The sequence below is a fragment of the Phodopus roborovskii genome, unplaced genomic scaffold (assembly GCF_943737965.1).
Source record: "Phodopus roborovskii unplaced genomic scaffold, PHOROB, whole genome shotgun sequence".
In the NCBI taxonomy this organism is placed as follows: Eukaryota; Metazoa; Chordata; class Mammalia; order Rodentia; family Cricetidae; genus Phodopus; species Phodopus roborovskii.
In genome coordinates this window covers 5,577,129-5,602,432 of record NW_026126603.1, presented here as the reverse complement: position 1 = coordinate 5,602,432, position 25,304 = coordinate 5,577,129, and the positions used below count along the sequence as shown (strand labels likewise).

Sequence of the window (25,304 nt, the reverse complement as noted above, 5' to 3'; positions counted from 1 at the left end):
CCTTACTGCCCTTTCCGAAGACCCACCCATGTTCAGTTCTTAGCATCTAAGTCGGCTACTCACAAGCCTTAACTCCAGCTCCAGGGAATCAAATGCCCTCTTCTGGCCACCATGGGCACTGAACTTATGCGCCTCTCCCAACACACACACACACTTTAAAAAGAAAAACAAAAAGCTAAAAATATTCATATATAAAGTGCATTAAATCCAAGCTAAAAGTCCCTGATCAATCCTGTACTGTTTGTAAACTGACAGGAAACCTTGTGATGGTATGGTGGTGATGCACAGGAAACTAGTCAGAATGTGAGTGACAGATTGTGCAAATGCTACCTACTGTGTAAGTGCTATGTCACTATGGCATAGGAAGGCAGGAAAAATTCTATGCAGTTGTCATACTATGGATTACCTGGTTCTAATTTCTCTGCTCTCCATTTTCCCATCTGTTAAAGAAAGATTGGGATAATCCAGCTGCGGTATCCTCTTAACCTTCAGTTCATTTAGTTCCTAATCTAAATAAACCTTATCCAATATACACTATATATGCAAAGGAGCTTAGTAAACTGCCAACATGACCGTGCCACGGTATAATTAAGGGAAAGGCTTTTATTGTGCATAAAAGAGAGAACACATCCAGAGACATGTGGAAGAGTCCAGCGCAGAGGGAAAGAGAAACAGATGGACATGGCCAGGGCTGAGAGAAGGTGAGAACAGCAAAAAATATAGAGAGAGTAAGAGAGAGTAGTGATAATAGCAACAAATAAAGAAAACAAATAACTGTCTAGGAAGAGGGAAGCCTGGGGTAGCTACTTGGACTTTGAAATACACAGCAAGCACTTGTGAATAGGGACCAAGGAAGCCAGGATGCAGCATGGGCTTTGAAATGCAGCCACAGTATCTGTCAATGGAGCCATGTGTCCCTTTTGCCAGAGGTAAGGAGAATGATTTATTTTGGCAGATGGGAACTACTTTCACAAATTCCTGAGGAATGCTGGCTTTTAGCCAACTGCCAGACAGAAATCCATCTATTGTCCTGATTAAGCTGGGCCTAGACTCAAATTTGGACCCTATACTTTTATTTGGGGGGTGGGGGAGGGGAGACTGGGATGTCCTTTGGACCTGGCACCTACTTAAAGACCAGTAAATCTGCACCATGTCAAAGTAGTAGACTGTGCTGAGAGCCTTCCAACTGCAACATTAATACTCGTGAGTGAAAGAGGTAAATGTGTAATTCAGATGACTGTTGTTTACGAATAGTTTGATAAAGTGGGAAGAAATTTCCACTAGGAATTCTGTTTCTTCTCACCATCCCTCTGTTTCTCCACAATGCCTGCAGGCTCTGCCACTGGCACAATTCCCACCATGGAGTCATCTTAGTCAGATTACATCTCATGACCAGAAGACAGCACTAGTATGCTCCACTTCAAAAAGGGTGAGATGGAGAAGACATGTCAGGTCCTGATCATCAACTACTCCCTGTATGAAGAGGAGGAATCCTTCAGCATTGCCCTAAGCCTGCCAGTGGGAGGGCAGCTGGGAACCAAATTCCCTACTGCCAGGGTAACGATCCTGGCTGACAGAGACTATGGTAAATCCTCCTAATCTAAACAATGGCTCAGCTCCTACTTTGCTCTCATGGTTGTAAGATAAATTATACAATTTTTAGATACCTCACATGTAGCTTACATGTACCTCTGGCTGGCCTCAAGACAAAGATGGCCTTGAACTTCTACCTCCCAAGTGCTAGGATTATGGGTGTAAGCCATAATTCTAGTTCTATGCAGTGCTGGGGATAGAAACCAGAGCTCTGTGTATGATGGGCTCTATCAGCCAAGCCACTATGCCAGCTCCCATTACCTCCATGCTCTGCTTCCTCCTAAAGCTACGCCATAGCTTTCCACATGTGTAGACTCCACCAACACCAAGAGTAAAATGGAATGCAGGAAGATTAAGACTTTGTGTATGACTTCATTCTAAGAAGAAAAAGAAAACAGCATAGCCAAAGGAGTCGTGTAAGTCTTGGAAGATCCCATATAAGTCCCCAATACCATAAAGAGTCTTAAAATGACAAGGAGGCGGGTGACTGTAGAGCTCTGTATGCAGCCATCTGGTTCCCTTTCTAGGGTTCCTGGCCTCTGGGGAGCCCAAGTGAAACTCAGCCAAAACTGAAGGGATTCCCCATTTCTCAGCACCAACTGCCTCTTCCCAGATGTGATACCATGTAGATAACTCAATGCCACCATCTTAGGTCTCCATTGCCTTGATTAAAGGAAAATGTTAATAAACACAGAGTCAGATTCTGTTGAACTGCATGAGTGTGGTGAAGGATAGAAAAGTATACTCTGCAAATAACAGGCCACACAGAGCAGGTGACTTACTTAAATGGGACAAAATTAACATGTTAGCAACTGATGCTCAGATGCAGAAATGCACATAGTAAAATGTCTTTGTATCAGGGGATTACAGCAGTTACACATGATCTCAGCACTAGAGCTGATTATATTAAGAAAATAAGAACCAGAGTGAGAAATGGGCACAATTAATAATAATAACAATAGACTTCATTCCCACCACCCTCTCTTGAAGTCCAGTCTTGCTCTGCCTGAGAGACTTCAGTGCAGGAGATAAGCGATTAGCTGCTTTTATGAACAAACAAATGAGAAGATTGTTTTGGGATTACGCAGTCTTTCCAGAGTCTAGCTAGGCAAAAGGTTACCATAGATTCATGAAGACATCAGCTGGTCTGGTCCAGATACGCCATCTAGAGGCTAGGACTGTCTCAGTAGAGGATATCACCAAATGCTTAGGGGTTTAAGGATTGATAGGTGAGCAATCAAAATGATAACATTTCATCCTTACCAAGAAACCAAAAAAGACAGACACACAGCTTTGGGAGTGAGAGTCTTCCAAAGATGTCACCAAGTTTCCACAAGAAACAAGTTGGTTTTGTTTTGTTGTATTGTCCATCCAAGGCCAGAAAGAACCAACACCATGAAAATGTTTGTCAAGAAAGACCTGCTCTGGCAGTCTGTAGTGGCACACACATGCATTTAATCCCAGCACTTGGGAGGCAGAGGCAAGTGTATCTCTGTGAGTTCAAGACCAGCCTTGTCTACAAGACGTAGTTCCAGGACAGGCTCCAAAGCTACACAGAGAAACCCTGTCTCAAAAAAGAAAAGAAAAAAGAAATGCACAATCCAGCTCTGAGAAAGTTACCAGCAAATCACCCATGCCACATAAAGCAGGCATACTGCTAACCCTTAGGTGTAACAGGGAAACAGGGAACTGCATAGGGCATGGTTCCAGATGACTTCAGAAGCAAAACGAAAGGCCTTGTGTGCACAATAAACTTCTGGTATAGTTTTTGTCCACTAAAATGCATTTTTTAACTCTGACCTCTACTCTCCAGATTTTTTTTAACTTTAACTCAGGCACACCTTCACTTAATATATTTACAAAGGTATGTCTGTGACTCTGTAACTTTTTTTTTTTTTTCCTTTTTTCCAACTCCAGGGTTATCTCTCTCCATGTTGAAGCTTCCTGGCTTTTTCTTTCTTCTTTTTTAACCTCTAGTATTAGCCCAAATGCCATTTATTTCAAAGATATTTAGGCCAGAATAAATCTATTGTTAGGAGCTAAAGTTCATAGAACTTAAATTTTATTCCCACGTCCCCCAGCCCCAGATGGACATCTGTCACTGCAATCAACAAATACTATGAAAGAATGCACAGTAGTGGCCCCCAACTTCAGAACGGTGATTCAACTGTCTCAACACAGCAAAGCCTCCCTAACTTCACCCCTAAACTCTAAATAATAGCTGACTGCCAGGCTCTGCCTGGATGACTGGGTTTCACTATTATTTCACAGAAAGCTCTTAAAACAGAAGAATAAGTGAGACCCAACCAAAAGGGAGTCAGGGTCATAGCATGTTGTTCACTGGCTTGGCTCTCTGAGTTTTAGGGTTTTTTTTTCTTCTCCTTGAGCAGGTTCTGTGTGACCTGACAGACCTGACAGGTGTAGCAGGTGTGGCAAATGTTCATGTCCTCACAGAGACATGCAAGTACATCTAGCAGGCCAATGTATCCTTTCTTGGTTTGTTCTTTTGTACCTCACTAAAGCCTGCCCTGCACTTCAGAGATGATGAAGAAAGTGCTGGCTACATGGATGTAGCCATCTGGTGAAGAGGCACTGACCTTTCTGTAGCATCCTCCATCATCGTGTGCTCTAGGAGGACAGAGCAACTGCCAGCAGAAGGTAAGAGAGCAGCAGGCGGGAACAATTTGTCATCATCATTCATATTGATGGCGGGGTCTGTCTTTCGGGGGTCAGCAAACCTGGTCTATGTTGGTGGGTTTGATTTTATCTCTTTTTTTTTTTTTTTTTTTTTCCTGACTGGACAAATAGCTTGTCTATGCAAAAGCACCTTCGGACAGAAGCCTATATGACTTACTCATTACCCATTTGCTTATCATGGACTCAGACGAATTTTTCCAATGTTTGGAATATTTCTAAGACCTTACAGTGTTCATCAACATGTGGGCTGGGAGGTGGGCTCAGTCAGCAAAATGCCTGCCACATACAAGCATGAGGACCTGGACTCAGTCCCCTGCACCCACATAAGCATGCCACTGCACACCTGTAACCCCTGTGCTGTTGTGGGAAGCAGACACAGGAGGATCTGGATCCCACATCCTCCTAAAAGCCAGTTGGGTGCTTATCAGAAAATTAAAAACAGTAGGACCCGACATCCAAGTCCACCTTGGCGATTCTCACGGCAGTTGTATATTTCCTATTAATACCCATTATTTATTTGATGCTCCTCAAAAACTATATATATATATATACTTTTTATACAATCTCCAACTGACAGAAGATCCACAAGACATTTTCCTCAACCACTGAAAGTTGCCAGTAAATTTAGGACCACACTCTAAAAAAGCTCAATATATAATTCCTACAGATACATTCCCTCACGTAACAACACAGCCATCCAATCAGGAAACAGACTTGACACATTTCTATAACCTAATCCTCAGGTTAAGTTCCACCAATACTCCTCTAATCACTAATCCAACCCAAAAATCCCACCTTACATTTGTCAGATCTGCTTTATCAGTTTATGTATGGGTGTTCTGATTGCCTGTGCGCCATGTGCAGGCTTGGTGCCCAAAAAGGGCATCAGATCCTGGGGACTGGAGTTGAAGATGAGTGTGAGCAGGCATGTGGTTGCTGAGAATGGAACCCAGGTCTCCTGGAAGGGCAGCCAGTGTTGTTAGCTGCTGAGCCATCTCTCCTTCCCCTCTTCAATCTCTAACAATGTAGAACAGTTCCTCCCTTCCCGCTCCGCCCATTCTCTCTGATTCAAGAAGCTGGTATTAGGCGTTATAATTGTGATGGTTATTTTCAATTATCAACTTGACAGACTGTAGGATCACCTGGGAATGGTTTCAATGAAATATTGCTTTATTATTCATTGATGTGGGAAGACATGGCCTAAAAATGGATGTCACCATTCCTGGATTGGGTCTTGGGCTGTTGGTAGAGTAGGGGAAAAAATGAGCATGTTCCATTCCCTCTCTGCCCTTGCCTATGGGTGTGTCTAGTGGTTGCACTACCTTCGATAATGGACTGTGAGCTAAAACCTTTTTGGCCTAAGGCACTTTGGTCAAATATTTTATCACAGCAATAGGAAAAGAATGAAAGTATCCTCCTGGCTGCCTGTGGCAAGCACTTTGCTGACTGAGCCATCTTCCTATCATCTCCACCCACCCCCACACCTTTCTCCTTCCCTAACTTTCATCAACTTGCTATTCTGGAAGATGAATTTCCCAGGGATGTGCTCCCACTGCATGCTGTCCGATTCTGGTGATCTAGTGCTCGTCATCTGTTCAAGTGGTGTCTGCTAGGTGTATAAGTCTAGAGGTTTCTACCTTATTTCATTGTTATCATTGCTTCTGTCATCGTATTTGATGTCTTTCAGAATAAATAACAACCAAGGATCTAAGTAGCCAGGTATGCCAGCCTGCAAAAATGGCTAATAAAACAATCCAGGCAATGGCAGAAACTCCATGGCTGAGTAAAACTGAAATGGGATGTTGCAAGACTGAACCAGAGAAATAGAGCCCCATCAAATAAAACCTTTTAACAGCTTCAAGACGCTAGTTTAAAGGGCAAACTCTTTTGTTTCCAGTTAAAGCCACCTTCTTCTTCCATGTAATGAGTGGGGTCTCTATGAAGTCAGCAGATATGATGTCCTTGGTCTGACAAGGGCGGCACGCAGGCCTGTATTGAGGAACTACCCAACACTTGTTAGAATAGAGATTCTGGGATCCATTGCAATCTTGATGCTGGTAATGCACTTCGAGTGGATGGCAGCTCTCATCACAGCTCTCATCACTTACATAATGGACCCCAGTCTCACTATTGCCTTTCCTCTCCATCCCAGCTGGAACAGAATTCATTGGTGTCAGCCAAAATCTGCACTTCAGCCCAGGAGTAATCATGCAGACTCCGAGTGGCAATCCTTGATGACCTGCATCAGACTGCCTTTGAGGGTCCAGAAGTTTGAATTACTTCTACAGATGCCTAGAGGTGCAGTGCTTGGAGAACCAGATAAAACCATTATTGTTTATCAATGACCTCACCAACTGGCAAGTAGAGTATTTGTAGTTCTCTGAAGAGGCAAACAGTAGCCTAGATCTATACAAACCACAGAATGAAGATGTACCATTCCAGAGCTTAGCAACTCTGGAATAACAACATTGTGTTTGTGCAAAACTTTATGTGACTGCATGGAAACAGAAAAATATAAAGGATTGAGCCAATAAAAAAAATGTGTTGTTACTTTTTCTGTTTCATGATTCTAAGATAAGTAAAACCCACGGTCACCAATTAAATCAGTTTTCTCTCAGTTGACCTTGGGTGTCAAGGTACATAGACATCCTCTGTTTCTCTCTCAGACACACACACACACACACAAATGTAATTAAGACTCTTCCTAGGTTATTCTAGCTATGTCAAGTTGACACAAACTAGCCAGTGTATCAGCTGTCATTTAATTATCCAGAATTACTCAAATGTTCAGCATACTTCCTTTATTGTCTGATATATGATAGATTTATAAATCTGAGCAGGAGCTAGGCAGTGGTGGTTTGTGCCTTTAATCCCAGCATTTGAGAGGCAGAGACAGGTGGATCTCTGTGAGTCCAAGGGCAGCCTGATCTGCAAAGCTACACAGAGAAAACCTATCTCGAAAAACCAGGCACAGAGAAACCCTATAGGAAGGAAATAGGAAGGAAGGAAGGAAGGATGGATGGATGGATGGAAGAAGGAAGATTGAGCAGAAAAAAATCAATTGCTTAAGTTGTTACATCTACTCCATTTAAATGGAATATTATCCAATCATGCATATCCTGAAGCCTTCTAAATGATGGCATTTCAACTTTAACATTCCTGTAGCGCACAAATTTCTGAAAAACCTGTGGTTTACTTTTAAGGCTGCTGGAGACTGGCACCAGAGCCTGTGCATGCCAACCACACTAGTGATTCTACATGCTTCTGCATTGCCATTGACAACCCTAGTGCCACATCCTAAAGAAACACAGCTCTGAAGTATTTGGGCTCTTATGACTTAAATGCTAACATTTAACAATTTTAAGACCAGGCAGGTATACTGAAGCACGCCCATAATCTTAGTGCTTGGTAGGTACAAGTTACAGAGCAGCCTGGACTACATACATAGAAAAAATAAATTGTCTCAAAAACATAATCTTCTTCAATCTGTGTCTATACACTGGTTTGCACCCAGGGTCACAACTAGGGGAGGCTGGAAACACTGGTAGGCCTCCTGAAAATGTTATAGCTCAGTGGTTCAGCATAGGAAAAGAAAAAAAAAAGTAAAACCTTATTGACAATGTCTGTTCTTGATAATAAAATGGCACTGATAATGCTGTTATTATGTGGCCATTAAGGTTTCATTTTCCTTTTGGGAAATACTTTGAAGCATTGTTTTTCTAGGTCTACTACACACTGAAGATCTTGGTGCAATAGTGATCCTGTTCAGCACAAGTTCCAAGCCTGCCTTTCTTACCACACCAGAGTGTGTCAGTGTAGGTCCAGAGGGAACTGTCAAAATATCAAACTTGGGGTGACCATTCTATCAGCTCAACTTGTAGTGCTGGATGATGCCTGGCTCCTTACCAGAAAGGGTGGCTTCAGAAAAGACAAGCATGAAGACAGTAGAACTCAACTGTTTTAGCTGCCAAGTTTCAGTGACTGCTTATCATTCCTCAATGCTGCCCAGATCTGTGGGAGGCCCAGGCACCACTACTTTAGGTCCACATATATACTGCAGTATTCACGTTGCTTGCAGCTCCTTCGAGCGAATCACAGTAAACTCTACTCCTGAACAAAGTACATAATTTTACCTGTAAACACCATGCTTTTTCCATTTCCTAAATCTTGACTCTGCTTACAGAACTTATTACTGTAAAGAAACACTGAAGAGGAGACTGCCAAGCATTAAGGATTAGTGGCTTCTCAGAAATGGGAATTACAAATGTTATTGTATCTAAACCCCTTATTACTCTGAGCACAGTAGGTCTCTAAAGGAAAAATACAACTGATTTTAAAATACTGTCAACATGGAATGTTAAATTATGCAATGGATTTTATTTGAAAGAACAGTTGAATTGAAAGAACTAATGAATTGATAGCTAAGTTTGTATAAAAACTATGGAACAGGGTCTCTGTAGCCCAAGCTGGCCTCAAATTCACCAGATCCTCAGTACTGGGATTACAGGTGTGCAATATGACAGCCATTAAATTAAGCAAATTTAAAATCTATTACAAAGTATCCTCAAGTGAAAGGACAGCAATAGAAAATTTTACATTATCATTTTTGTCACTTTAAAATGAACATTTATATTGTGTTTTATTGCTAGCACAGTATTATCTTCCCAATAATGCCATACAAGGTCTTCATACTGTGGGGACAGACTGCTGGGACTCTGGTTGTGCCTCGACGCCACTACAACTGTACCAGTCTGGTATGGCTTCCTGTTCTACCTTCATCAATCCCTCTTTTAAGACTGAGGGCTAGTTCAGGGTTAGAATACTCTTTCCCCTTCCAGGGGTGTGTGGAGCACTATCCAAATGGGCCCTACAGCAAACCTCCAACACTGGCTAAATCACAATGCTAAATTTGGCTAGAATACTCTACAATTTTTTAACTTGTCTCAACAGATACATCATGCTCAGCATCCTTCCACTGTAAAACACCTCACGATTTATCTCCATCTTCAAACCTCACTTTGTGTGACCTTTAACAGCTCCTTCAGTTTTCTTCTTCTTCTTCTTTTTTTTTTTTTTTTTTTTTGGTTTTTCGAGACAGGGTTTCTCTGTGGCTTTGGTTTGGAACCTGTCCTGGAACTCAAACTCGCTCTGTAGACCAAGCTGGTCTCAAACTCATAGAGATCTTCCTGCCTCTGCTTCCCAAGTGCTAAGGTTAAAGGCATGGGTCACCACCGGCCAGCGGTTTTCTTCAATCTTGAAATTTTTTTCAATTATTTCTTCCAAAATGAGAACAACATCTAGTTTTAGTATTAATCAACTTTGAGAAAGCATCAAAAGAACTCAAATTACTCTACAAAATTCCAAAGTCCAAATGCATAACACTCACACCAGCAATCCTACATTTAAGACAACCAGGCAATCACAGTACAGAAAGAAGACTTTTCAGGGATGTGTGTGCAGAGGAAAGCTAAGTTTCAGAGGAAGAGATCTAAGAAAAACAGACTCTCTCTTAAGGGGAAAAGGTTGAAGTTTTATAAGAAAAAAAAAAATTCAAAGAGATGGAAAGAAAGACCACTTTAAGGATTATAAAAGTTATATTTATTCACGATGCTACATTTATTGCATTCCCTTAGAAAAATGGAGAACTGCTATGTACCCAATTTGCACATATAAAACTTTATACAAATGATGTGTAGCACATAAAGGCCTCTGGGTATTCCTGCTTCAGGGTCTCCAGTTAGCAAGTCTATTCCATAGAAAATAAAAACTGGAATTATACTCCATCTTGCTACTAAGACTTAGAAGTTATTTTAAAATATAATAAAATAAAATTTTCATTTACTCTAAAAACTCAAAAATACTATAAACTGAGAGGGTACATTCTATTAGTATTGTAACAATATGACAAGATTCACACCTCATTTTGGCTGGGTCATTCAAATTTTAAAGAAAAAAAAAATCACCTTACTTCTGACATTATCTTTCTAAGTTATGGCTGCTGCAGGCCGTGTATCAAAATATTTACCAAATACTTTAAAATAAAAAAAAAAAAAAAATCCTGTTACAAGATAATACACCACTTTCAAGAACCAGAAAATACTAAATGTCTTTGGCTATACAACTAAAAAGGCCATTCATCCAACAGAACAGAGCACATTCACTTCAGAACCATAGGAACGTAAAGTGTATAACAGAAATATGCATAGACATCATTGTAACTTGTCTTGCCTTCCCCCATTCTGTAACAAGCATAAATGTAATTTACACATTCTTTCCAGATGAGATTCAATAGTACTACCAAAAAAAAGAAAAGAAAAGAAAAAAAAATCAAAGGCAGAGAATGTGAAGTAAAATTAAAATTATTACACAACTAAGTGGAGACTTGAAGGGACCAATGTTCTTTGTAATTTTTTTTTTTACTTGTTTGCTTGCTTTTAAGCCACACAAGTGCTAAAGTCGTAGCCAATATAAAGCCACAATCCTTAAATGAAATAGAAAAATAAATCAAATGAAACATTTATTAATAAATGAAGCCTGTTTTATTACTTCAAGTGTTAATGATAAAAAAAATTTCAGCACAGCTGTTGCATTTAAAAAAGTGAAACTACATCCTATGTTTCTAGCTCAGTAAGCAGATGGAGCTGATGTCTTTGAATGACATAAGAGTTGAGCACTGTACAGCACATCTTATGAAGACCCGTAAATTAAACAACTACTAGTTTAGTGATTATAAGACAAAAATATGCGTTCATAGTTTCAGCTTCTTTTTTCTTCCTCGACCATCAGCGGCACCATCCATTTTACGTTTCTGTGTCTATAAACAAACACAATTAGTTCTCATAACAAGATTAAATTAATATGAACATTAAACATATTTTCACACGTGTTGTAGCATATTAGTAGTAACTAACATATGACAGGACAGTACAAGACTTTTCTCCAGGGCTATACAAGAAATCTTTCAAAACCACTATCAAATCTCCAAATATTTTACCATTATTAATAACAATTTGCTTGCTTCCTCCTGAATACATTCAAATTGCTAACACATTACTAAGACAGTGAATCAAAGCTTAAAAGACAACCATAGCACTTATAAAGCTATTGTTTCCTAATATTCCTCAGTTTCCTAAAATAAGGAGAAGGTGCAATCTTGGCAACCAGAAGGCATGCTTTTCCATATGTAGTGCATCAAATTCAGTTTCTATTTCCAGGAGACTCAAATGTATTGCTTACAAAGAAAAAAGTTAAAGCTAACACAAGAAGTGCCAACAGTGCTCAAGTATTTCACAGGGCAGTAGAGCTGGGTTTTCTGGAGAGATGGCTAGTGGGTAAACTGCCTGTCATGAAAGCATGACATGAATTCTTAGCCACAAAACCTAATATAAAACCCAAACAGCACCATCAAATGAGGGTTATGGGGAGCTGGGGGCTGAAGAGGTGCATAGGACAGCCTGTCCTGCCAAGATGGCAAGCTCCATCTTGTTTCAAAGAATAATGTGGCACCTGATTGTCAACCTCTGCTTCACAAAGTACTACCGCACACACATATATGCATAAAGCACATGCAAACACAAAACTGTATCACTCACATAATCTACATTTTATAGATTCATGAATACTTACTGAAGGCTTTGGTCCTCTCTTCTTTTTCTCTGCCTTCTCCTTTTCTTCTAGTTCCATATTTTCTCTTTCAATCAAAGTAATTAAGGTATTACACCTCCTCTGCAGCTCCTGAATTGTAAATGCAGAGTATATTTGTTATTTCTAACTATATATTGTCAGGACTTCAATGTCTAAATAGAGATATGTTTTAACAAATACAAAAATCACCCATATATATTCCCAGTAGACTAATAAAAACAAGCAAACCAAAGTTAAATTTACTCACAGCCATGCTATGAGGATACAAAAAGCAAATATTTAATGTTTATACTTCATTCTTGAAAGCTGCACTAACATATAGCTAGGGAGGGATATAGCTCATTGATACTGTGCCAATAGACAGATACACAGTAAAGCTCCATACTAGTTTATATTCTTCATAAATCATTCCTCTATTGATCATTTAGGTACTAATACAGTGAAAATTGAACATCAACATATACATTATGCCCAGGAACTCTGGATTACTTATATTTAAAGGTTAACATACAGAATTAAAAAATAAAAGGACCTAGAACTTAGAGATGAAATCATCTTTTCTTTAAAAGCATTATCATTCCTTGATGCAGTAATATACGCACAGCTATGAAAAAAAAATGAGTTTTAACAACCTCCTTTCTCTACCAACCTATGTAATATTCAGTGAGGTAAAATCCATCTGCATCCCTGTTTGCTAGCAGCTCATTTCCTTACAGAACAAACATGGTTTGTTTGTTTGTTTGTTTAGTCTCCTGTATGTAAGTAAAACTTTTACACAGACAGCTATAGTAAAAATAATTCTGACTGCTGGATGATGTTGGCAGGCCTTTAGTCCCAGCACTTGGGAGGCAGAGGCAGGTGGAATGATCTCTGGGAGTTCAAGGACAGCCTGGTCTACCAGGACAGCTAAGGCTACACAAAGAAGACTGTATTAAAAAACAAAACAATAGTAATTTTAAACTACTTGGTAGGAACTCCATGCATGGCTTAGTAATAATTTCCAAAAGCAGAGGCAGAAGGCAATAAACAAAGTAGTGTTTCCTTTAAACAGTATCGTGCAGCACACGGATGACTGTGCTTGCGCTGCACATTGTTTTTAATAGGTGCGCTACAGCACACACTGCTGCACACTGAATGCTTTAAACTTGTGGGCAAAATTATGCCTCAACTATTCATCACAAATACATATATATCATTCCTAATATTAGAAAGTAAGGCATTGTAGTGAGATATTCACTTTGTCTTCTTCTGTGGCACTGACCATGCCCATTAGGGGTGGAGCCAGGGGCAGAAGTGACCTGTGGAACTAGGTCTGAGGAGGAGCCAGGGAACACTCTCTTGCAGGTAGGATGCAGAGAGGAGAGCATCCAGTGGAACTTGCTGGTGTTCATCTGTCTAGGTTGTAAGTTATTTCTCCCTGAATAAACACCTCTTCAGCCTATTTGTTTATCCTGATCCTTATTAAACCGCGATAAAGGCAGTTTCAGAACTGGTTTATGTGGGATGTGACACTATCTCATTACTGTTATTACAAAATTATTCCTTATAACTATGTAGAAACAATACCTTACATAAAAGAAACACAGAAGATTTTATTATCAGCTAAAATCTTTCAACCAATTATACACTTCTAATACAGATGTATAAATTGCAGTCCTTTTTGAATATAGTAAAAAAAAAAAAAAACTGTATTTTTTTCCAGTGGTAAATTATGAAAATATCAGAAACTATCCAAGGCTATGTATATTAGCAAGAAATTTCAAATGCATATACTTTGCCTACTGCTCTATATTTAAACTTAAGACTACTCAATCTTTGTACTTTCATTACTTTAAACAAAGGTCATAGGTGAAATATAGAAAAAAGGAGCAATCCAAAGCTAAAATTTCTTGAAATCTAATTTGAGGATGTTAAGAATGGATATCTCTTGTTAGAAGCAGTCCCATAGGACAACAAACTAAACCCTGTCTTAATTGGTATAAAGAATACTGTTTTATGCCAATCAGCCATTTAAAAGAACTCAGATTTGGCATCCTAATGGGCAGACAGATGCCTAAAGAACATTTTTCTCTACAATCTTGCAAACCCAAAAGTCATCATGTTCAAGTGAACCTGATGGTAGCTTTTCTCATTTAGAACATGACTAAAACCAGTACTATTGCATAAAGCAGTGTTAAAACATTCATATTAGAGGAGGAGACAGCTTTTCTTTTTTTGAAGGGGAGGGGTGGTTGTGACAGTGTATCTCTATGTAACAGTTCCGGCTGTCCAGGAACTCACTTTGTAGAGCAGGCTGGCCTCAAACTCACTGAAATCTGGCTGCCTCTGCCTCCTGAGCACTGGGATCAAAGGTGTACATCACCATGCCTGACTAAAGAGACAACTTTTCAAATTACCTCTAAATTTTCAAACTGTGGCTGAGAGAAAGAGAGGAAATTAATCTACTTCAAGGGTGTTTTTAGAAGTTAACAAGTACTGACTATACTTACTCTGAACTCTGCTGCATTACAGAAAAAACCCTGGACACTCACCATTGCAGTTCTGGACTTGAGAAACCAATCAAATCTGAACTGAGGGGAGTTTCGAATACATTGTCGTAACTCATCATAAACGTTTTCCTTGTCAAATCCAAGTTTGTGCAGCATACAGATGAGAAAACGGTCCTCTTCTTCAGTGTAGTTTTTCCCTTTGTTAGTACCATAGGATATTCTTAGCTGATGAAAGGGTGCTTTGTACCTTCCAATCTATAAAAGTTGTATTTTATGTATATTAGATAAAACACAAGTCCTATGTAATCCATACTTCAAAATTACTTCAGCCTTACTATAATTAACCATAATTGTATTTCCATCTAGAGAACCCCTTCTGCCCTTTGTCTTACAGTACTTGTTTTCCACTGTTGTTACTGAGAGAAAATGAAGTCTAAACTTTCTGACATGAGTTAGGCAGAACCTGAGTCCAGCACCTTTAAACTAGGTTATCAATATAATATTCGGGTAAACTATGTCAACAAAAGTTATGTTTTGTTTTTTAGGAAATTTTAACATGGTTATCTCATCATATTCAAATTAGTTATACAAAATACCTTTGTATCTAGTGCTTTCTTGATACTTATTCTTCTTTGAATTCTTGCCTCTCCCCTTTCAATCTGAGCCATAATCTTCTCTATGTCCTGGAGCTCATTGCATCTTTCCCAAAACACAGCTGTAAGCATATAAATTACAGTAAATGGAAGAAAGGAGAAAGTATAAAACAGAAAACATGAAGCTTCCAAAAACCTCTCTACTCATTACTCAAAGAGTGTTAACATTCCTATTTTAAAATAGCAAAGTATTACCTGAGTATTCAATGACTTCTTCTGGAGTTTTTCCTTCTACTTCTCTGGCTATATTTTCAATATCATCACGACCCCACTTCTCATTAGCTTTGATAAACTGGTTAAAGTCTCTCTTATTCCAATTGGTAAACCCCTAAACAGCAATAAGCAAAATATTTAATCACAGAACATGAAACTTAGAAAACAATGCTACTATACTTATAAATAAATTTGGTATTACAGAAAAAAAATTATTACTTTATCTTAACTAAGTGTTTTGGAGTGGTTAACTTTTCATTTATTCACTTAGTACATTATATATTTCTCAGAAACTCTAAATGGAAACAGTAAGCTATTTTGCATGAAAAGGTTCAATGACACTTTTTTTTTTCGCTTTGAAATACTATTAGAAGTTTGGGGGGGGGAAGTTAGTAAATAGTAAAAATGAACAAGTAGAAAAACGCAAACAAGGCTTAAAAGATACCCTATGAAACTGCATTTAAAAGTCAGTGAAATTGTACAGCATGCAAAGGTACAGCAGCCAAGCCTCATGACTTGAATTCAATCCCCAGAATCTATGGGTAAAAGAACTGACTCCCTCAAGTTGTCCACACACATGAACAGAAGAGTACATGACTATTTGTTTTTGCTTTTAAAGCATCTACACAAAGGTATTCTACATGAGTGGATAATGTTGATCCCAGAAGTCATGGAGATAAAAACAAAACTCCTCCACTGCCAGATGTATGATACCTCCCTATAAATACTTGGTCAGAAAGGCTCAGAAACCCCAAAATAGCATAGGCTGTTGCAATTGTTCCTGGCTGCCCTACTGCTAAAGATAGCACACAATTTGATTACAAGACCTAGAGGACTCAAGCTGGAACTCAGCTGGAAGCTTCCTTCCTGTTGGCTGGCCTACACAGTGCCCCAAGTGATAGGGGGTATCACAGAAAAGGAAACAGAAAGATGTAAAAGTCAGATGACAAAGAAGAGAGCTGAGAAATGCTACCTTCTGGGCATAAAGCAGCCAATAGATTCACATACTGCAGCTGCATCTGTTTGCACTAAGCCTGCACAAGACTGGACCTGTTGGTATTCAGTAACGGATGGACGAGGAGCTCACAGAGCTCTACCCAGCACTGGAAAGTAACTGGCTATTTACAGATGCTAAGACAAGGGGGAGCAGATGTGTTCAGTTGTGCTGCCACTGGTGAGAACACCATGTTCCAATGGATAGTTCCATACCCATACTCACAGAGACAGATCACTGGGTCACAACAATGGGATTGGGGTGGGGTTTGATAATGGTGGAAAGGATCAGAGAAAGATGTTGGAGGTAAGAGTTGTCAGAGTGTAGTATGTGTATGTATGAGATTGTCAAATAATAAATTTAATTTTTAAAGAAGAGTAGGTCAAAGACCAGATTCTCAGGCTGGAGAGATGGCTCAGCCATTAAGGCTAAGGTTCACAACCAAAAATATAAGACCAGATTCTCAAAGAACCTCAAAGAACATTTAAAAAATATTAAGACTACATATGACAAAGGGTTAATATCTAGAATATACAAAAGAACTCAAAAAATCCCCAAACTCAAATAATTACATGTGTGTGTATGAATACAAATGGATAATGAACATATATAAACTATCCAACTTCACTAGCCATCAGAGAAATACAAATTAAAATGAAATTGTAATTTTATCTCATATCAGAACAGCAATCAAGAAGTATCAAACATTGCTAAGGATGTGAACAAAAAGGAACCATTATATGCTGCTCATGGGAATTTAAACTAGTCCTGCCACTATATTAGTCTTATTTAATTGTATGTGTAAGTGTTTTTGCACAAATGTATTACCTCTATCTATCATTATCTCCATCATAGAGATCATATTATCTCTATCATATGGAACTGGAGTTGTGGACATTTGTGAGCTGCCATGTGGGGACTGTAAATCAAACCTTGGCCCTCTACAAGAAGAAATGTTGTGACCTTTGAGTCATATATAGCCCCCTGTATGGCAGCTCTTTTACCTAGGACTCCAATGTATCTCTGAGATACTTGTACATCAGTATTTATTCAACAATTGTTCTCAAGAGCTAGTTATAGGACCAACACAGTTGTCCAACTACAGAGATAATGAAAATGTGGAACAAGCAGCCATAAATAATAGTTATTGTTTACAGAAATATGGATGCAACTGGAGATATCTTATTAAGTGAATGAAGGCAACACCAGACACTGTATGTATTCTCTCATTTGTTGCATCTAAATTTTACAGACACTTGAAATTATTCATGTATATATGACACAAATGCAGTGGGAGAAAGAAACAGACAGGACTACTAACAAGGGAGGAGAGAGAGGGTGGGAGGTGTGTGGGAAAGAATGTTCCAACATATAATGTATACGTGGTGGTGTAAAAGTATCCTTATGTAGCACAGTATCAAGTATAGTGAATATATAAAATTTTAAAATGAATATATAAGATTTTAAAAGTGTTTTAAATTAAGTACCAAATAGAAATTTGTAATTGAGATAACTTCCAAGTACAGAACTCACGGAAAGCTAGCAATCCTGAAAATAAAGTTCTAAAGAATACCAACTCTACCGATTACGTATCTTGAACCTCAACTAGTAATGAAAATCAAAATGCAGTATGTGTTCAAGTTTCCCCATATTTAATTATCCTCCCTCTTACTTCTTCATAGTGCTGGAGATTGGACCTAGAATACCATTATGCTAGGGAAGCATTCCAGTGCCGGGTTACACTGTCACCCCCTAACTATTCTCTTTGAAAGCAGCAATTTGCACTATGTATGTCTGAACATACCTAAAATAGTAATGTACAACATAACTTGAACAATCCAAGGTTACATACCTGTGTCAGAAGCTTCTCTTTTTCCTCTAGCTCCTCATCATTAAGAGGCTCCGCTTCATCAATTTTAAGTTGTTCTTCTTTCTGTGCCTGTGCTGCATTAGGTAGGTCAGGACTCCGAGGTACCTAACAGATGTTTTCCAATGCCATCAATTGGTAAATTTTAAGGGGCTTAACAGACTAAATTCATAACAAATTAACATTTCACATTTTCAGTACAACCATGAAATTAAACAAATTGATTCCTAATGTTACACTTTAAAAAGTATTACTCATGAATTTTTTTTTTTCAATGAAAACTCACAAAGGTCACATACTAGACACATAAAACTATATAGTACAACAAATAAAAGAATTTCCTACTAGGCTCAGTTAAGCAAATGTCAGTAAGTAGCTGTGCCCTTGTGATTTCTGAGTAGAAATATGTAGAGAAGAATTTCAAATACCTTGTACCCAATGGTTTTCCTGTAATATAGAATTTCTTTTTCCAGTAACTCAAATAAACGTGGAGGAAAGAACTGGAAATCCTGAACATTTGGTTGCTTTGGAGGTCGAGGTGCCTAAGGAAAAATAAAAACAGTATTGTCCATTAAAAAACAAATACACACACACACACACACACACACACACACACACACACACACACACACACACACACACACACGAACGATAGCCAATTCTCCAAGGAACAGAATTCACCTTTTAATGAAAATGAACTGACATTAATCAAAATTTAGCAAAATCAAAAATCACACAAAACGGAATTCTCAGCTGTATTTTGTTGTAAGATATTTTACTATTCACATGCTGTCACTCTACCTTGGGTGCTTTAGGTTCACTAACACGGAGTGCTTCCCTGAAATACGCGTCAACAGCATAGTTGGCTTTCCTTTCTCGTTTAGGTGGTTCAATCCACTCTGTAAACGCAATCTAGGATGTGGGAAATAATTCAGATCATTAATTTCATTATACACTGCAGTAAATTATCAAATGATTTATAAATAAAAAAACACTAACAAAAATACTGCACTATAAATCTACAAAGGTAAGGACCACTATATTTCTTATACTATGTAATTAAAAAATAAGACAGACTTCTATTAATACTATAAACTATATGCTGCAACCCAAATTTAAAAAAAAAAAAAAAACAGACATAATTTTCTTAGAAACACTTCTGAGACTATGTTTAATATTTGTCTAAGTGTTAAAAAAAAGTAACATTTCTTCTATATCGAATTTCCCAGTATTTCTCCGTAGTAGCAAGTATTGCTAATGAAATGGAATCATTTAATTACCAATCAATTCAAGTTCTAAGAAAAATAGCCTGTGGCCTTTTTATTGCCACTTACTTTCAAATATCCCTAGTTATACTAACCTCATACAATAATACTTTCAGTAACAGTATATAATTAAACTTTATCATTCAAATACAAACACTCCAAAACAAGCATAATGGCACACATCTGTAATGCTAGCTCTAGGGACATAAAGGCAGGAGTTTAAGGCCACCCTCAAATATAAAGCAAGGGTGGGCACTCAGGGCTGTAGGATGATTCGCCAAATAAATAAACAAGTAAACAAGCAAATAAATCAGAGCTTAAAAGCTAAAACATTACTTACACAATGAAAAACCTAAGATGGGAATAAACAGAGCTAGTTACTGCATGCAACAATAATTATAAGTCTCACAACTGACACAAGATTCCCAAGTTTTCAGTAAAACTCCATTCTGAAATAAATACCTTCTGTTTTTCTCTGTAGTCTTCTCCTTCAAAGTTATAAACACTGGACTCTGTGTCCATTGTAAAGTTTCTAAGTGAGCTTTCACCCATCTTGGAGAGCTTTTCATTCATCTCTGCAGTCTACACAGGGAAAAAAAAAAAATCTCATCAAATTGAAAGCAAAATAATCTAAAGACCTGTAATCAAACAACTACTTTTGGGGCTAGAAAGATGGCTCTTCAGCTAAGAGCACTTGCTCAATTCAAAGACAGCCCACAACTATATATAACTCCAGTTTCAGGGGATCCAGTGCCCTCTTCTGGCCTGCCTGGGCAACAAGCACACTCATGATACACATATACACATAAAATCCAAAAAAAAAAAAAAAAATTAGACTTACAGTATACAAAAGCTTTTTATAGAAAAAAGATAGCAATTCACAAAGGAAGGATTTTCTCAAGTAGTTTTAGTCTAAACTGTCAAACCCAAGTTTCCTAAACTCTCAAAGATGTCCAAATATCAAAAAAATGAGATCAACCTGGACTACAGCAAGATTTCTGGCAGCTAGATAAAAGCCAGCATTCTTCAAGAACTTACCAAGCCAGTTCCAGCTATGGAAAGGAGTCATTTCCCTTACCTCTCACAGTCTTCCTATTTATGGCACCTATTAGCCTATCAAAGCCCACACTGGCCTCCAGACTCCCTCAGTATCTATCACAAATACCTGATACACATTCCAGAGTCCATGTCACCATGCTAGCATCCTTGTCTTTCTCACTTCCTCCCTATATAAACCCCTCCAGCTCCTGAGCTTCTTTTCAGGACTCTCCCCTTCAGTTCCTGCTGCTTTCACTATGCTTTCTTTACTCTCTGCTACTTCCCCAGCCCTGGCCGTATTCTGTCTACTTCTTTCTCTGCTCTGAACTACTCCAGATGTCTCTGGCTGTTTTCTTACATCTACAAATAAATAGATAGATGATAGATTTTTGAGGCTGTTTTCTTACAGCTACAAATAAATTTATTTTTTTGAGAAGCCCCTTAACCATATGATGGAGCAGGCATGTCATCAGTTTGTGACAAAAATTATCGTTTACTATGCACCTTACCTTCTTTGCACCTCTTTCCAAAATCCCATCAATATCCTCATCAGTGATTTCACTTTCTTTTGATGCAAACACATGTGTGGCCCCATGTCGAATCATTTGAAGCATTTCATCTTTCCCAATTTTGTTCAGGTTCTGATCTACAAGCCTCCCTGGAAAACATGTATGTATGATATTAATTTTAATTATAAATTAAAAATTGTGTTATATGATATTAATTTTAAGTTTTTACTATAAACTTAAGATTTTTAATGTTAGAGACAATAAACTTTTATAGCTTTACCCCATTTCTGTTTACTACTAATTTACAGGTGATCAAACTGCCTAGTACATTAAATTTAAAGCTACATTTTCCAGCTGGGTAAGTTTTTAAATATTTCTAAAGCTTACATATTTTTGATACCTACTATATACTGGATTAGTAAAATGTTTTTTAAAGATTATAGTATTTGACATATATTTCAAAATCAAGTTGGTGAGCATAATGGTGCATGCATTTAATCCCAGAACTTGGGAGGCAGAGACAGGCATTATCTCTGAGTGTGAGGCCAGCCTGGTCTACATAGTGAATTCCAGGACAGCCAGAGCTGTACAGGGAGACCCTGTCTCAAAAACCAAACAAAAAGAAAGAAAATACAAAAGAAGGAACACAAATTTTAACATCTATAAACATTATAAACATAAGAAATATACCAGAAAGATACTATTGCTCATCTTTCCCAGTCAGATTTTTCTCAGAAAACTAAAATACAAAAGTCTTCATTGTATTTCAACTTTATATAAGAACTGGTACCTTTAGTCCCAACACTGGAAAAGTAGAGCTAGGAAACCACTGTGTGTTCAAGGCCAGCCAGGGCTGCTACACAGTGAGAACCTGTCACCCCACCCTATACACACCCCCCAAAAAAATCATAAAAGAACATGTTTAGATATGATGAACCCAAAGCTTTTGAAAATTTAGTTTGATCACAAAAATGAATTCAGTATTAATAAACTAACTAATTAATTAAATTGAACTGGTAGGAATTTAGTCAATCTAATTTGTGTTTTCACATATATAAGCACAGGATGTATTCCTAAAGGCTGATGGGATAAAAGAACTTGGATGTTTCCTTCAATCAAGCCAAATAAAGTCCTATTCCCTCTAGTCCTATGTCTAGTCGAGAGTCTCTCTTAGGAAACTTTAAAGTTCCTTGAAATGAGCACACTCAGTACACTCTGTTGCTTTAGTCTTGGCAGCAAGAACAGTGCCTGACACTGTTCAAGATAAGAAAAAAGTAAAACACTCTGTGTCTCTCATTTCTTCAGTATCCCCCAGTGCTTGTAAATCATCACCACAGCTCATTTTAATATATGTGCTGCTGAATTTCAGTTTATAAAGTACCCAATTTAATTCTTAAAAAAATTTAAACATTACTTTTACTTCCACTTAAGTGAAATGTGAGGCTCAGGCAGAAGGACATTGCTAGCTAGTAAATACTAAAAACAGCTTACTCAAGCTTAAAACCTACTCCCTTAATAACAAAAATCAAAGTTTAAGTATCTGGAATATAAGTTATCTTTCTTGGCTGGACTCCAGAAGCTTAAAACACCTCTCAGGAAGCATCAGACAGAAATATGTTACTGTCAATTCAACTTCGGGAATTTTACCTGAAAGTTGTAGGCCTCACCTTGCTGAATGACTATTGAATCCAATCTGAGTTTCATCTCTGCACGTTCTACTATTCTTTCTTCTACAGTGTTATCAGTTATAAAGCGAAACACTCGGACAGTCTTCGTTTGTCCAATTCTATGAGCTCGGTCCTAAGAGAATTGAACTATTATGTCATTTTGAATACAGTTTAAAAGTGAGATAATACAGAAGCATATACAATGAGTACCAAAATTAGGATACTTATTATTAAGTATAAAATAGAACATTTAGGTGGCAGTCAGGAGACAGAGGCAGGAAGATTTCTGTGAGTTCAAGGCCAGCCCGGTCTCCAAAGCTAGTTCCAGGATGGCTAGGGCTGTTACACAGAGAAACCCTGTCTCCCAAAAAACAAAAACAAAAACAAACCAAAATAAATAAAATAGAACACCTATAAAATAAGATACTCCTTGAATATCTCATACTACATAAATATTTCTTAAATTCTCAGACTTAATCAAAATAAATACAAGAAAAGTTTCCTAAGACTAAAAGAAAATCAGTTGCTTAACAGACAAGGCTAACCACATGAGTAATACAAATATGACACTCGCTTATAAGCAAAATTGTAATTAATATTTCAGCTTCATGATTTCTTCTACTTGAATTAATTTCAAAATATTTTCCTTCATGAAGTTAACAAAATCTGTTTTTGTTTGTTTTGCTGTCCTGGAACTCATTCTGTAGACCAGGGCTGGCCTTAAGCACAGAGATCCACCTACCTCTGCCTCTCAGGTGCCAGGATTCTAGGCTCAGGTCATCACCGACTGACAAAATTAATGAAATCTTAATTGTCACTTATTAGGAAAACAAAAATGTCCTTCACAATTGACAAAAATGTTTTGTTACACAATTAGCTAATACATACAAATTAATTTATATGCTAATTTAACTTCTGATAAATTCAAAACCACATTATCTCCAATACTTTATTTCTAATAACTTATCAATTTCCCTTAACCACCCTTACAAAGAGTTCAAAAGAGACAATGCAGATGTTGAGCTGCACTCCAAACAGCAACATTCTAAGACAAGTCAGTAGTCAGAGTCTGTATATTTCAAATTAGTCTGTGGATCAGGACTTTCTCTCAGTCTTAGACTCCACTTTCTCATTTGGCTAGATACTCCCAAAAAAAAAAAAAAAAAAAAGGAGGGGGCACAAGTTTTAGGTGTCCCAACTGGCAGATGAGGTAGCTGCTCAAACTGACTTGTCCCATTTCTCCCAAAGCACAACTATACTTATTTACTGATCCTTTCATTCACCAGAGTATTCAAAATATCTTGGCTGACCTATTAGGCCAAAGACATAAAACTCTATTAAGCTACAGTGAGCACTCAGCTCTAAATGGGATATCTTCCCACCCGAGGCAAGGGCTCTCAAAAACATCAAAGAGGTAGGAGGGAAAGGTAGGAGAAGGAACAGAAGAGCCACAGAATGAGGAGGAACACTGTGAAATGGTAACTCCTGCATAGAACACATCCATTACAGGCATCAACCTATAGCAGTTGTGGCTATCTGCACAGAATCAAGCCTGTCAAAAGTTCTAGCTGTTGAAACCCTCAAGGGGCTACTTGCAAGTAATTCTCTATTCCCTCAGTAGCAATCTTATTTTCTTTGAGTGTAGCTACTGGTAAGTTGCCCTTGCTCCAGTAGATGGTCCCATATACAGGTGCACTACAGGTGTGAAATCAGAATAGTACATTTTTTTCATTTAATTACTAATGAAGAGCTGTGGAGATATGATCAGTGGAGACTCCAAAGAGTCTATTTTAATAGCACTAATTGGTCTCACTGGGTTATTTAGAAAAAAAAGAAAAAAAGACATGAAGTTAAGAAGGGGAGCATGTATTAGGATGAGTCCAAGAGTAGAGAAGTAGGCAGGGTGAATGGGAGAAAAATAAAAGAGTTGTGGCTGAGGACACAGTTAAGCGGGTAAAGGAACTTTCTGCCCAAGCCTAATGACCTGAGTTCAAACCCTGGAAACCAAATGGTAGAAAGAGAACAGACTCCCTTGGCTATCCTCTGACCCCACCCCAACCCTGGCCCCCTACACACCAAGCAGACATGTGTTGACAGATTTTCTAAATAAATTTTAAAAATAAAAGAAAATTCTACTATGTTAAATCAAAGATCCTTCTAGAATGAACAGACCCTAAAACATCTAATAAGCACACAAAGCATTTACTTGTTATCTCTTACCATGGCCTGAAGGTCTACTTGGGGATTCCAATCTGAATCATATAAAATTACTACATCAGCTGTTGCAAGATTGATGCCCAGACCACCAGCACGTGTGCTTAGCATAAAAACAAACTTTGTGCTATTTGGTTCATTGTATGCATTGATGGAGTCCTATGGGAATAAAAGAACAAGTGTTAGAAAAAGCAGCTGGGACTACAGGTGCATGCCATCATGACTGGCTTAAAAAATTATTCTAGCTAGGACATGGCAGCATATTCCTGTAACCCCAGCACTTATGAAGAGAAGAAAGATCACACTTGTCTACAGTGAGTTCCAAACCAGCCTGGCATTTTAAGTCCCTGAGAGAGACTGCTCAGTAGTTAAGAGCACTGGCTGCTCTTCCAGAGGACCCTAACTTGTGACAGCACACAACCATCTGTATGTAGCTCCAGTCCCAAAGCTCCAACACCCAC

At 38.2% G+C, this 25,304-nt stretch overlaps 2 protein-coding genes across 2 annotated transcripts in view; one reads left to right on the top strand and one right to left on the bottom strand.

The window, feature by feature from the left end:
* Frem3 (FRAS1 related extracellular matrix 3) overlaps positions 1-6,635 on the top strand; it is a 70,517-nt gene extending 63,882 nt beyond the window's left edge. Inside the window, 5 exon segments of the mRNA XM_051205864.1 lie at positions 1,334-1,582; positions 4,111-4,251; positions 6,443-6,500; positions 6,502-6,558; positions 6,560-6,635. Of these exon segments, the coding sequence (XP_051061821.1) occupies positions 1,334-1,582; positions 4,111-4,251; positions 6,443-6,500; positions 6,502-6,558; positions 6,560-6,635 (581 nt within the window).
* Positions 6,636-9,865: 3,230 nt separating this feature from the next.
* The window catches only part of Smarca5 (SWI/SNF related, matrix associated, actin dependent regulator of chromatin, subfamily a, member 5), a 36,661-nt gene continuing 21,222 nt past the window's right edge, over positions 9,866-25,304 (bottom strand). The window contains exons 13-24 of the mRNA XM_051205781.1: positions 24,850-25,002; positions 22,630-22,762; positions 20,963-21,111; positions 19,878-19,997; positions 18,952-19,062; positions 18,579-18,692; positions 18,136-18,258; positions 15,272-15,404; positions 15,020-15,138; positions 14,466-14,678; positions 11,917-12,024; positions 9,866-11,104 (exon numbers count right to left, since the gene is read on the bottom strand). Of these exons, the coding sequence (XP_051061738.1) occupies positions 11,039-11,104; positions 11,917-12,024; positions 14,466-14,678; positions 15,020-15,138; positions 15,272-15,404; positions 18,136-18,258; positions 18,579-18,692; positions 18,952-19,062; positions 19,878-19,997; positions 20,963-21,111; positions 22,630-22,762; positions 24,850-25,002 (1,542 nt within the window). The 3' untranslated portion in view covers positions 9,866-11,038. The remainder of the gene's footprint in view (positions 11,105-11,916; positions 12,025-14,465; positions 14,679-15,019; positions 15,139-15,271; positions 15,405-18,135; positions 18,259-18,578; positions 18,693-18,951; positions 19,063-19,877; positions 19,998-20,962; positions 21,112-22,629; positions 22,763-24,849; positions 25,003-25,304) is intronic.